Source organism: Callorhinchus milii, unplaced genomic scaffold (genome assembly GCF_018977255.1).
Source record: "Callorhinchus milii isolate IMCB2004 unplaced genomic scaffold, IMCB_Cmil_1.0 Scaffold15, whole genome shotgun sequence".
Classification (NCBI taxonomy): Eukaryota; Metazoa; Chordata; class Chondrichthyes; order Chimaeriformes; family Callorhinchidae; genus Callorhinchus; species Callorhinchus milii.
The window spans coordinates 2,932,879-2,947,141 of NW_024704756.1; the positions used below are offsets into that span (position 1 = coordinate 2,932,879).

Genomic DNA, 14,263 nt, shown 5'->3' on the forward strand with positions numbered 1-14,263 from the left:
AGCGCTTTGAGACATCTAGAAGACGTGAAAAGCGCTATTTATCAAATGCAAGGATTATTATTATTATCCTTTGATTTGACAAAGATGCCTGTCATCGTTGGCCAAGGTGTGGTTATCACTAGTTGAAAACATTTCCTAATACTTCAAGCCTTTTCTTGAAAACTGTGCAAACAGTCTTTCTGGAATTTCAAGACTTGCTTTGAAATATTAATCAAGCTTGACAATGTATGATGGTTCCTTTGGGGAACTGTGTTTCACAATTAAAGTTAGAAAGAAATGGTTTCGTCATATTTAAATTCTCCTGGTAAACAAACATGAAGAAACCATTTAAAGAGTTCATTCTGAAATGTTGGCAATTACTTTGTTCTCACTGTGTTTCATTGAACTCTGCATTTCTGCTCTCATGAATTCAATTTTCCTCACAGGAATTCTCTTTGGCTTGGATTTCTGGAATCATTCTGAAACTTCGACAAGAATCAAACCAGAAGCAACTTCAAGATTACATTATAAAGTACAGTATTTTACTTTCCTATTGTGAAATTCAGGAAAGGCGGGTGTTGTTTTGTCTGGTGCAATTGATTTGAGCAGCCTAGATAAATCATTCAGTCTTCAGCAAAGCTAGTTTATTTGAGGTTAAATACGTGTTACAATGATTTTAGATCTGATTACCAGCAGCACAATTGGACTTTAGTTTCTAAAAACATTCATTAGGAAAGTACATAATTATCGATATAAACTCTGCAGGTTAAAAGAATGTGATAAACATAAAACTTCTAATCTGATGACAGATTACACAATGTGCATAGACTTGTTGAATCCCTGGCACACACATGGTGAGCAGGAATAACTCAGCTTTTCCCACGTGAACTAAAACATCATTTGAGACAGGACCGAAACGTGTCTGTGCAGTGATCCATACGGCTGACAAAACTTGGTGCAAATAATTCCCGTTAGTTTCTGTGCGCTTGGTTTTGCCTTCTTCAGGAGACACCGTGAAAAGAGAGGTGGATGGTTGTTGAAAGCTGGAGGATAGAAATCCTTCTGAAACGATGTGTCCAAAATGTACCATTAAACCCAGTGCAGAGATGGCAACAAACCCCCTGTGCTAAGTTGGGAAGTGCAATGCTAATAATGCTGGGTTTTCAGCCCATTAGCCAGTTTTCATGTCCTCAAATGTTATTGACTAAGAGCTTAAGATCAGAGAGAAATAAAGGGAAACAACTGTGGGGAATCGCAAACATATTCTAGACATTTTTGAAATTAGTTCATGGACACAAGGTTATTTTTGAGCAAAGAAAGCGATTGTGATGCAATCATAAACTTGATTGTTTTGAAAAATATTGCGTTGTATGATCTTAAAAGTCTTTAAAATATGACATTCATTGATGTCAAATCACCAGTCAAAGATCAAGCATTAAATCTAGAGTTTGGAGAAATGGCAGACATCTCCCACAGATAGTCCATCGTCAAAGTTCAGCCACTTGGTACTTTTCATACCTTAATACCAAGAAATCTTGCTGTGTTGAGCACGTCATCCCTGGTGAGATAACAGCCACACAGTCGACGGTAACCAGTAAATGCTTCTCGACCATGTAATACTCTCCAGTTATCCACAAATAAAATCTGTAGCAAATATAGGAAACCATTAAGAGACTTGCTTATCACAATTTGGCATGGATCAGAATTTGGATCCTCCAAAATTAGGGATTTATCAAAAAAGCATTTCAAACAGACAGCATTGCATCTTTATATTTCTCCTACACAAAACTGATGTGAATAAAGTACAAGTATGCCAAGGATCAGGTTTGATATATTTGGTCTATAATCAGGCTTTTAAATTGTATTTAATATTATATAGTTTTCGTTTAATATTTTTTAAGTTGTATTTGCTACATATAGAAGGGTAGAAAATCATCTTTTCAATCCTCATCCCCAAGTAAAAATCATAAGGAAAACGGGGACAAGTGGGCAACATGGGGGACAAGACAATTTGCAACACGAGTGGTTCAATAGCTGTTTAAAGAGATGGGTGCCTTGTGCATATTAGGTCTGAACTGTGGTTAAACTGCAGCAGACAAGTAATAATAATATATAATAAATAAATAAGACAAGTATAGTTTTAAACAATCAGACCCATTAAATGTGAGTAACTGAGAATCTGCATATCGCTACCACAGGGTAAATGTCCCTAGAAGGTGACTCCTTCAAGTTTACTCTTTAAGCCTTCCGACACACCACTCTGCATGAAGGCAGCTACATAAATGCAAGTTGTTGTTGGTCCTAACTTGAGGTCCAAATTGTCCAGCATCCTCTCAATGTGAAAGGTCCAATATAAATGTTGAGGTTAGGTATTACAAGCAAATAAAATCGCAGATGTGTCTTTCTGATAAGAAAGGTGCTATATAAATGTAAATTGCTGTTGGTAGTTACCAGTTGCTTATACATACTTAGCTATTTTACTTTGAGATTGAATGTTTGGTTGTTTAAAACACTCCTGGTTGGAAGGCTATGTTTACTGCAGCTCCAGGCAATAGGTACATTTGTGCTCACACCCCAGGATTTCTGAACGAAGGTTAATCTGCAAAACCTAAAAATGTACAAGAGTAAACAGCGGCTTCCTTACCTTTCCAGGCTTGAGCTTCACCCATATTTCATTCTCAGGCTTTCTGAGTTCTGTTGTAAGGGCACGATGTGCAACATACCATTGGTGGACTACATCATAAGGTACTGTGTTTATAACAGCTCGGTCATAGTTGTTATACCTGTAGACAGAACACTGGTCAGAAACAGGACTAATCATTCAGAACACAGAAATTCTACACAGTAAAGATAGTGGAAAATTTATTCTGGAAGTGGAAAGTTCATTCTAACCAACCATATAGTGAGTGGAAACAGGACAAAGGGAGAGAAATTCCTCACAGGCCAGCATGTGGTGGAGAAGAATTTGCATTACTTACTGGGACTTCTGCAGTCAATGTGAGGGTGCCTCCAATAATTCTGGATGTGGCACATTTAAATAAGGTCAATGTGAGGAACTAGATGCCTGACTGGCTGATCAATCCATCCTTGTCTAAAAGACTTTAAGTCTGAAAGAGGCGTAGCTCTGATCACTGTTCAACATTCATAGACAAAACTGGAGCATCTTTCGGGATGTAGATACTGCTCTTTGAGCCACGTAGACTGAAGTGCTGTAATATCTCTCAGTTGAGGAATACAAACGTTAAAAATATCAGTTTAGTATTATAAGCCTCACCTTATCATGTACAATTCATTATTCCATGGATAAATATTAAGGACAGGTCCAACACCAATCATATGATTGTGGTAGTCTGCAACATTCTCTATATATTCGTGTTTTATTGGGACTTTGGTAAGTACGTCAAAATGATCTGGATTCTCTTTTCGTATGTTTTCTGCAGCATTAAATCCATCCACCAACAACGTTCTTCCACCTGTCCCGTCATGCCTCAGACAATGGAATAGCTGAACTCTGAAAGAAGGCAAAGAAAAATCTTATGAAATAAAGCAGCAGGCGATAATTCTGACACTTTGTTTAAAGAGTTTAGCAGTACTCATCATTTATGACACTTAGATTATGGACAGCATGTTGAGGATGCTTTCACTTCTGGGGTTGAAACAGGTCAAACCTGATTGTTTTGTGCCCCCAAAGGGGAAATGGAAGGGAAAACAAGAAGAACCATTAATTGTGCGATATCCCAGCAAGCATTTAACATACCCACAAGGTTCCTGGAAATACGTGGTGTCGACGTGCCGATCCAGTGCCACTTTGGTGTAAGCAGTGTCACCACGAGAGAAGTCTGACGTGAAATCCCACATTCGACCATAAATAGACTCTCTGGAATCAGGACACCAAATTAGTATCACATTAAGAAGCATTTTAAAATATTGTGTTGTATTTAATATCTTTGCGCTATGAATTCATTGAAACAAACTGGCCAGCCACATGTTGCTTGCTCTTTAAAAGAAGCCAAAACTGACAATAAACCCAATCTTTTTGTCTGTAGCAAGTCTAAGGTAAATGCAATTCAGTAACATACATGGCATGGCAAAAGAACCAGGGGGAGATCATAGAATGATACAGCACAGAAGGAGGCTATACGGCCCATCGTGTCCGTGCTGGCTCTTTGAAAGAGCTGTCCAAATTAGCCCCACTCCCACTCTCTCCTCATAGCCCTGCAAATTTATCCTCCCCAAATATCTATCTACTTCTCTCTTGAAAGTTGTTATCGAATCGGGTTCCACCGCCCTTTCAGGTAATGCATTCCAGATCCAAACAACTCAGATGAGAATTTTTTTTCCTAAATAAACGCAGTGAGTTGTTACGATCTGGAATGTACTGCCTGAAAGGGTGGTGGAAGCAGAACCAATAATAACTTTCAAAAGGGAATTGGAATAGATACTTGAAAAGGAAAAAGTTGCAAGGCTATGGGGAAAAGAGCAGGGAAATGGGACGAGCTGGATGGCTGTTTTAAAGAGCCGGCACAGGCACAATGGGCCGATCGGTCTTTAGTGCGGTAGGATTCTATGAGTAAAATTTGGTATGTGTGGGAGGGGATATGAATCCTGGGCTGTGCTTATTTAGCTACCTCAGCCAGACAAGCAGCTAGCCTTGGGCTGGGAAGGAGAAAGATATATATGACAGGAGGGGGAGGGAAAGATGGGACAACTGAGAACTATAAAAGAGTAATTCTGCTGAGTTAAAGCTGATGGACCCACAACCTCTGGAATATCACTGTTAAATACAAAGCTCTCACCTTATTATGCCAATACGTAGAGCTACTGCCTCAGTCGCTTCAATACTCGCAGGGACTTCGTCAACAACAGAGAATCCGTACAATAGGAAAGCTTCTAAGAATTTTTTAAATTCATCAACAGAGTCCATCAGGCCATTGTAAGTGACGTATGGCATTTGGGCATCTTTATAGATGGCAGCGTTCCAGAGAACACTAGGTTGAACATAATCCTTCTGGCCTTCAAAAGAGTGTTTTGCCAACCATGACAATCCATACTTGGTCATGTGTTTATCCGGCCCTGGAGATGAAAAGGAAAATAATATAATCCTTGCATTTGATATAGCACCTTATCACATCTTCGAGACGTCTCAAAGCGTTTCACAGAATATACTGTAAAGTGGATTGACTGTGTATTTTGTGGGCAAAACGTGGCAGCCAATTGCACACAGTAGTGTCCCACAAACAGTCATGGATTGTGTGGCCAATTATTTTTATTTATTTATTTTGAAGGGATTATTAAGGCGTGTAAGAAGAAGGATGACATGACAGTAACGAAGCAAGTGGCAATTATATTTGGATTTAGCAAGACATAATATGAATAAATGAAATGTGGTTTTCTAGTTAAAAACATTTTATGCTTAAAGCGCAAGTGCTTAAATGCACCCAGAATGCTCAACAGTGGCAGAGCACAATGCCAAGTCGGGGGAAGGAAGGTCAATCGAAGAGGAAGGTCTTCATGCGCGACCTGATGACGGGGAAGGAGGGGCCAAGGTAGAGGGAAAGAGGAAGAGTATTGTAGAGTTTCGGGGCAGAAAGGCTGAAAGCACGGCCACTGATCGTGGAACAGGGGGCATGCATGAAGGGACATGCAGGAGGCCAGTGCCAGTCAAGCATTAGATGCAATGTCTGGTTTATTTTCATTTAACAGAGCATGGTCCCCTCCCATCACACATCCTTTCACACCCAAATCAGCAGTCACTTTAGTCTGAAACTTTATCTGGATTTTATGGATGGTAGTGGATGGGAGACTGGCGAGGAGGGCGTTAGGATAGTCCAGCCGAGAGGTGACAAAGGCATGGACTAGGATTTCAGCGGCTTTCGGAGAGAGGTATTGGCGGAGGTGGAAGAAATCCACTCTGCGTGTTTGTAGGCGAAGGTGGCAGCCAATCTGCACACAGCAATGTCCCATAATCAGCCATGAAGTGAATGACCAGTTTTGTTTATTTGGGGGATTATTGGCCAGGATATTGGGAGAAGCCCTATTCTCTTTCCAAGTTAGTGCCACGGGATCTTTAATCTTCACCTGAACAGGTTGATGGGACCATGATTTAATGTCTCATCTGAGGGATGTCACCTCCGACAACGTAGTGCACCCCCAGCACTGCATTGGAGTGTCAGCCTAGAGTCAGCAAGTGTCTGCTTAAAATGCCGTTCTAAATTTTTACTTTTTTTTGGCATAGCAACTGTAGCACCACAAACCAAGTACACTGGTTTTAAAGTTCTCGCTTGCGTAAACAATTGTTCTTCCCAAGCGGGATCAAACTCTCTCAACGGGATGTCCTCTTCATATTTTCTTTTTGACACTGTTTTTGACAATTCTTACTGTTATTGGAGTTATTTTTAAAATGCGTTGAGTGCCACTACTGAGAGCTTTGGCCACCACTGGCTTAGACTGTCTGATGTAACGCTTGAACCCACAACCTTCTGACTCAGCGGTGAGATCGCTACCAACTGAAACCACTTGACACTAAATTGGGATGTTTGAACGGGAGATAGTTGGGAACTAAAGGATGTGGGGAAAAAAAACAAATAGGTTTAAATGAAACCTGCCTTGATCTAATAAAAAAGCAGGCCAGATCTAATGGGCAAAATGACCGACTCCGTTTTATAGTAAGATAGTTTTTATCTAGGATAATGAAATATTCAACTTTGTATTGCATTCGCAATGAAGAATTCTTCCTTCTCTCCATACACAATTAGCCAAGTATTCCCAAATTAGTTTTACATTGGCGAATGAACCCAGAAACAAAAGAAGGTCTGGGATTCATTACAGCATTTCTGGTAGATTCGACAGAAACTGCACATCATTACAGCCGGGCAAAATACCAAACTAGTTGGATTACAGGCCAGAAGCAATGATAGCACATGGTGATTTCATGCCAACAGTGACTAAAGGAAAGGACACCGAGTTTGTTATAAAAAGGAATGTGCTGAGCGTATGAAGGAGTCAAGTCCCTTACAAGTGATGTAGATCGTGTCTTTATCTGAACGGATCTCTGATGGTTTGATTGTTAAATCCACTTGGGCCGTATCCAAGCTCCGCTGATTTGTCTTTGTATTGTAGCACGATGGAGATCGACAATGATCACGTAGCCAAACGTAATCTAATCGCATCACCAAGTCTGAATACTTCAGCTCTGGAATACCAATAAGAGATCTTTAGTGCATTTACTTAAAGAGGTTTAACAGATGTGAACTACTGAGCGATGCATCACATCAAGGGAAAGTTACTAGTGGAGAGGTTGAAACAGAAAGGAAAAAAAAAGAAGAGACGGGTGGGAGGAAAAAACAAGAGAAGCTGATGATACTCGAAGCTGCCTTGCACCTTAACTTTTAAGAAGTCCTCAAAAGTACCGAGTGTATAGAATCTATACTTGGAGAAATCGCACTACATCATTGATAACTATTCATCTGAAAATCTTATCAGTACATAGTGAACTAGAGCACATTATATCTATTTGGAGAAGCTCCTAATCTTTGACCTGACAAATTGATAACACTACAATGCTATGTGGGATAAGTCTGATTTCCCAGCTTCACTGTTGAGTACAGAGTTCACCACACTGAGCAATGAGTTACAGGAAGGTAAATCACTCTGGGAAACTTACTCCTGTAGTCAAAGCCCAAATCAAGACTACCGTTGGTTGAAAGAGATAGGGTGAAAACCTAAAGGCAAAAGTAAAAACTGGTAAAAATGTGATATTGAAATTTAAGATTAAGCAAACAAATCCACATGAATTCTTGTACCCAAATCGCAAACTGACACCACTCTACTTAGAATCATAGAATCCTATAGCACAGAGGGCCCATCATGCCTGTGCCGGATCTTTCAAAGAGCTACCAACTAGTCGCACTCCCCCACTCTTTCCCCATAGCCCTTGTAATTTTATTTTTTTTAAGTAAACATCCTTTTGAAAATTATTACTGAATCTTACCCAAATGATCATTGTGCAACCACCAAGAACAGCCCAGAGTTTCTGGAACGCTGTGTTGCCATCTTTGTAAAGCTAAAGCAGGTAGCGCCTTTCTCATTGGACATTGCCATGGTCTTTGGCCTTGAAGATCAGCCCTCAGCAGGTGCTGTACCCCAGAGCCGAAACGTAGCAGCCGGTCCCAAGTCATTATCTAGGAAAGAAACAAGATTCAGATCATTCAGTGACAAAAAAAATCCATAATTAATAAGAATAATTGATAAGCATTTGATAACATGTCTCATCACATCGCCAAGACATCTCTTAGCACTTTGCAGAAGTGTAATAAAGTAAGCGACTGTATTTGATGAAAACAATTTGCGCACAGCAAAGTCCATCAATTAATTGTGGAATGCAGGTAAATGATAAAAGTCAAAAATGCAATGGCCAGGGGCCAGGGCAACATAACGGCTGAGTTGTAGAAACATGAAGATTAACTTCTATAATCATTAATCCCAAAAAATCCAGGTTTAAATCTTAATACAGTCTGTCACTTCTGTCAAGAAATTTACAAATACTGACAAAGTGGAATGTTCAACTTTTGCAAAACAAGCGTATTTTCTAATGGGAAATTTGCAGGCGAAGTGATGGTGATGGAATTACTCTGACCTGCTTTGCTTGACTTTGCTGACCAAATAAGATGCTGTACTTTGTATAGCAGCTAACAAAATTTTTAAACTACTGTGTTCCACTGGCTGATCCTTTTTTCCTACAAAACAAGAGAGCAAAGCACCTCAAGTATTGAGCAACCACACGTGTCATATTGGGATTTAACTGTGATATATCTTGACAAGCAAGATTACTGTTATATTCTTGCTTACAGGACAGGCACCTCAACCCAATTCCTTTCCCTCTTATTCTCCCTGGCTGTAAATCCCTCTACTGTCTCCCGACACACCCGCGCACACATATATCTCTTCAACCCTACCGACCTGGCTGCTCCCTTCACTCAGCCTGCTTCATGCCCCTTTCCTATGATGGAATGACTGGGCAAAATGCATCTCTGACAACTTGTTTCAACTCCTCCGTAGTTTCATATCGCTGTTTGCAACAGGAGAACTTTGCGGACACCCTGTAGTTAATACAACTGCATTCTGTTTCAATTTAATCCACCGCCTCCCAGGGTTCCCATTTGAAATACGATAACAATTATTTTTCCACTCACAAATAGCAACTCACAAACTTCATATCTTCCACTAAAAGGGATCGGAAGTTGATTTCCTTTACACCCTTCAGTCACGTAGGCTCTGACAAGAATCTACACTATTATGTCACACCCATACTGTTTACACAAATGTAAATATTTGGGAAAGTGCTCAAGTAATCTTAGCGCTACTTTTGAGCATGTTGAAGCAACTTTCTCAATTCATATGCGTCACATTTTCCTTCCTTCCATCTACACCGTGCCTTTGCTCTCCCTCCCACCTCTCTGCCTTCCCTCATGCTCGGGCCCCGACACCTGACTGTTCAGCGCTTTGGGACGTCCTCCCGACATGAAAGGCGCTCTATAAATGTAATTTTGTTGTTGTAGTTCAGAGCCGATGGTCTTACAGTTCAGCAGGTACTCTTTCATTGTATCTTTCTTCGCGACATTACAGTTTATTTAATCTAAACTAGAATTGAAAAAACGTTTATCACTACAATCTGTAGTAATTCAAGGCTCAAAAGGGCACCGTTACTGTCCAAAGGTAGCAGTGATGCATCTATACTGCGGCAACTGTGCCAAGAACCACTGAATACATGAATTATCCCTCTTATGGAAAAGTTTACGACATTTGTTTAAGGTTGCGTACCATTAGCAAGCTCATTCATTTGTTTTGCTCAAAAGAGGCCAAATACTTTGTTGTTAAACTTATATTTCCAAATGGCACCAACCAAAGTATGCTAACTGCTTTATCCTAGGCTGTTGATGCAATGGAATCGGTCATACTTACAATATGGTGCAGATTCCACAACAGAATAAACAAATTGCATAAACAAATTGCATAAACAACATAAAAATTGCAAAATTAATTTCCAGTTCCAAGGCCACACTGATCTTAGGAATGTCTGTAAAAGCAGATCAACAACTACTGTCACATTTACCTGACAGCCACGTCCCAGCAGTGTTCCCAGTTATGGAATGATTTCAGCCTCTAACCTTTACCTCAGAAAGTGCTCAATATCTTTTCATTAAGCACTATTCTCTGTGTGTGTCTGTGTGTGTGTCTCTGTGTGTGTGTGTCTCTCTGTGTCTATCTGTGTGTGTCTCTCTCTCTGTGTGTCTCTCTCTCTGTGTGTGTGTCTGTGTGTGTCTCTCTCTCTCTCTGTGTCTCTCTGTGTGTCTCTCTGTGTGTCTCTCTCTCTCTGTGTGTCTCTGTGTGTGTGTCTGTGTGTGTGTCTCTCTCTCTGTGTGTCTCTGTGTGTGTGTGTCTGTGTGTGTGTCTCTCTCTGTGTGTGTGTGTGTGTGTGTGTGTCTGTGTGTGTCTCTCTCTCTGTGTGTCTCTGTGTGTGTGTGTCTGTGTGTGTCTCTCTCTCTCTCTGTGTCTCTGTGTGTGTGTCTGTGTCTCTCTCTCTCTGTGTGTGTGTGTGTGTCTGTGTGTGTGTGTCTCTCTCTCTGTGTGTGTGTGTGTGTGTCTCTCTCTCTCTCTCTCTGTGTGTCTGTGTGTCTCTCTCTCTCTCTCTCTGTGTCTCTGTGTGTGTGTGTCTGTGTTTGTGTCTGTGTGTCTCTCTGTGTGTGTCTGTGTGTGTGTGTGTCTCTCTCTCTGTGTGTCTCTGTGTGTGTGAGAGAGTAACTGATTGGCAGCGATCAGTCACCGTGCCCTCCGCTCCCCAGGGAGGGAAAGGTCCAGCTGTTGTGAGGCTGAGAGAGCGAGGGGCGGCCCCGGGGAAGCCTCCCCATGAGCAACGCGGTGCCGGTCACCGCACTCCGGTCGCCTTACCGTCAGCGCCTCTCCCGGTGCCGGAGCCTCTCTCTCCCCCTGTCCTGACCCCTCCCTCTCCCCCTGTGCTCTCTCTCCCTCTCCCCCTGTCCTCTCTCTCTCTCTCCCCCTGTTCTCTCCCCCTGTCCTCTCCCTCTCTCTCTCTCTCCCCCTGTCCTCTCCCTCCCTCTCCCCCTCTCTCTCTCCCTGTCGTGGCCGCTCGGGGCCGCGAGGAGACGCTCTCCTCCCGCTTCGCTTTTTATACCGTCAAACCCCACCTGCGCACCAGGAACCGCGACCGCCCATCAAACGCCTCCACCTCACTACCGCCCCCCAGTCTGGAGGGCCTCCACCTCACTACCGCCCCCCAGACTGGAGGGCCTCCACCGCACTGCCGCCCCCCAGACTGGAGGGCCTCCACCAGCACCAGCAACACCACCACCAACAGCAACAACAATACCACCACCAACAACAACAGCAACAACACCAGCACCAACAACAACAGCAACAGCACCAACAACAACACCAACACCACCACCAACAGCACCACCACCAACAGCAACAACAGCGCCAACAACAACACCAACAGCACCACCAACAACAACACCACCAACACTAACACCAACAACACCACCACAACCATCACCACCACCGCTAACACCAACAACACCACCACCACAACCATCACCAACACTAACACCAACAACACCACCACAACCATCACCACCACCGCTAACACCACCACCACAACCAACACTAACACCAACAACACCACCACAACCATCACCACCACCGCTAACACCAACAACAACACCACCACCACAACCACCACCAACACTAACAACAACACCACCACCACAACCATCACCAACACTAACACCAACAACACCACCACAACCATCACCACCACCGCTAACACCACCACCACAACCACCACCAACACTAACACCAACAACACCACCACAACCATCACCACCACCGCTAACACCAACAACAACACCACCACCACAACCACCACCAACACTAACAACAACACCACCACCACAACCATCACCAAAAACACTAACACCAACAACAACACCACCACCACAACCATCACCAACAACACTAACACCAACACTAACACCAACACCACCACAATCATCATCATCAACAACAACACTAACACCAACATCCCTACCACTACCACCAACACTAACACTACCAACAACAACAACACCACAACCATCACCAACAACACTAACACCAACACCACCACCACTAACACCACCAACACCACCAACAACAACACTAACACCACCACCACCAATACTAACACCATCAACAACAATACCACCAACAGCACTAACACCAATACCACCAACACCAACACTAGCACCACCAAAACCAACACTAGTAATAATAATACTTGCATTTGATATAGCGCTTTTTCACGTCTTCTAGACCACTCAAGGCGCTTCACAGAGTATACTGTATTTGTGGGCAAAATGCGGCAGCCAATTGCGCACAGGAATGTCCCACAAACAAGCATGGATTGAAGTGACCAATTTTATTATTGTTTTTTTGAAGGATTATTATCAGGCATGTGGAGTAAGGAAACTTGCCCAAGGTTTTGCCCTGCCGGGAATCGAACCCAGGTCTCTCGCTTGCAAGGCGAGTCATCTAATCACTGAGCTACAGGACTTCTAACACCACCACCAACAACACCACCAACAGCAAAATTACATTTGTAGCGCACCTTTCATGTTGGGAGGATGTCCCAAGGCGCTGGACAATCAGTGTTTCAGACCTGAGCTGGGTGTCAGGATTGGGGAGGGTAGAAAGCAGGGGAGGGAGGAAGGAGGATGACTGAAAGTATGGTCAAAGAGGAGCGTCTTGAGACGGGTCTTGAAGGAGGCAAGGGAGGGGGAGAGGCGGAAGGACTGCGGGATGGAGTTCCAGAGGGTGGGGTTGAGGGTAGCTGAAGGCCAATGGTGGGGTGGGCGAGGGACATGAAGCAGGCCGGAGCTCATTGAATGGAGGTAGGTTGGTAGGCATTAGAAGGTCGCAGCGATAGGGGGAGCAACTTAATAATAATAATAAAACTTGCATTTCATACAGCACCTTATCATGTCATTGAGACATTTCAAAGTGCTTCACAGGATAAAATGAATTGACTGCGTACTTTGTAGGTGAAACACGCAGCCAATTGCATACAGCTATGCTCCACAAACAGTCGTGGATTGAGTGACCAAATTATGATTTTTTTGGGAGGGATTATTAACCCCTGGAAAAGCGATCTGCCAATCAACTAACAACTGGGTTCCTTCTTACTGCTATGTAAAGAGGTGTGGAGTAAGGAAACTTGCCTAAAGTTTCGCCAGAGCCAGGAATCGGACCAAGCTCCTCTCGTGTACGAGGCAAGTGCTCTTACTCTTACATAGCACTATTCCTTCTGGGTAAATTCTAGGAGCACTTACAGTGGAGGGCCTGATGTCAAACCAGGTAAGCATGGTAGAAGAGGAAGGTCTTCAGGTGTGATCTGAAAATAGGGAAGGAGGAGGCGAGGCGGAGGGATTCAAGGAGAAGCTCCAAAGTGTGAGGGCATACTGGCTGAAAGCACGGCTACCGATGGGGGAGCGAAGAGGATGAGGGATAAGCAGGTGGCTGGAGCCAGCTGAGTGGAGGTGGTGGGTGGCGGAGTAAGCAGATCGGAGAGGTAACGAGGTCCTAGGGTTTGTAGACGAGAGTGAGGATCTTGAACTCGATCCGTTCTGTGATCTGGAACCAGTGGAGCCTGGCAAGGACGTGTATGATAGAAGTACGGATTTAAAGAGGATGAGTGTATGGGTGGGAGAGTTTTGAATTAGTTGGTTGGGATGTGGAGTAACCTCCAAGTAGGGTGGTGGAGGCAGAGTCCATTGTAACCATTGTGGACAGGCATATGCAAATATGCAAGAGAAGGGCTTGAAAGGGTATTGCGATAAGGTAGCGATTCAATTGATCTCATTTGCTCTATCAGCTGGTGCGGACTCATTGAGCCGAATGTCTTTCTACTGCACTGTAGAGTACTCCGTTTCTGTAGTGATCAAGAACAACAATTGTATTGGTATAGTGCCCTGCTCAGAGCTGAAAGAACCCAACTTATTTTCCCTTAAGGTAACTAGCACGGAAAAGAACCCTAGAAATCTGCTTGAGGTCTGCTCATATAACACAAATTGGACCCTGGAATCTTTCAAGTCTGCGAGTGTACAATATTAACCTCTTTAAAATAATGTTATAGAACAGGGGAGTTTAAGCTTTGTACTGATTATATCCCGATCTACCCCTATCTTGTTTAAATGAAGAATAAATTCCATAATTCTGCAATAAACATGTT

The 14,263-nt window shown here is 43.0% G+C and overlaps 1 protein-coding gene across 2 annotated transcripts; it reads right to left on the reverse strand.

Moving 5' to 3' along the window:
• Window positions 1-601: 601 nt before the first annotated feature.
• Window positions 602-10,980, reverse strand: tmlhe (trimethyllysine hydroxylase, epsilon). 2 transcript variants are annotated; one of them, XM_042340783.1, is made up of 8 exons: window positions 10,927-10,980; window positions 7,970-8,159; window positions 6,995-7,171; window positions 4,776-5,052; window positions 3,737-3,856; window positions 3,254-3,490; window positions 2,624-2,762; window positions 602-1,623 (listed from the first exon to the last, which is right to left on the reverse strand). In XM_042340783.1, the coding sequence occupies exons 2-8, from the start codon at window positions 8,154-8,156 to the stop codon at window positions 1,492-1,494; spliced, it is 1,269 nt and encodes a 422-aa protein (XP_042196717.1). In that variant the 5' UTR covers window positions 8,157-8,159; window positions 10,927-10,980; the 3' UTR covers window positions 602-1,491. The 2 variants fall into 2 exon arrangements, with proteins under 2 accessions (XP_042196717.1, XP_007889524.1); XM_007891333.2 differs by lacking the exon at window positions 10,927-10,980 and adding an exon at window positions 10,091-10,289.
• Window positions 10,981-14,263: the final 3,283 nt, after the last annotated feature.

Bases quoted from the DNA above. Each gene is read 5' to 3' on its own strand.
- tmlhe (XM_042340783.1), bottom strand. From the start codon at position 8,156: ATGACTTGGGACCGGCTGCTACGTTTCGGCTCTGGGGTACAGCACCTG. The intron at 2,763-3,253 runs GTGAGGCTTATA...TTCTGTCTACAG, and splicing joins AATGAATTGTACATGATAAG to GTATAACAACTATGACCGAG. The intron at 1,624-2,623 runs GTAAGGAAGCCG...TATTTGCTACAG, and splicing joins TGAAGCTCAAGCCTGGAAAG to ATTTTATTTGTGGATAACTG.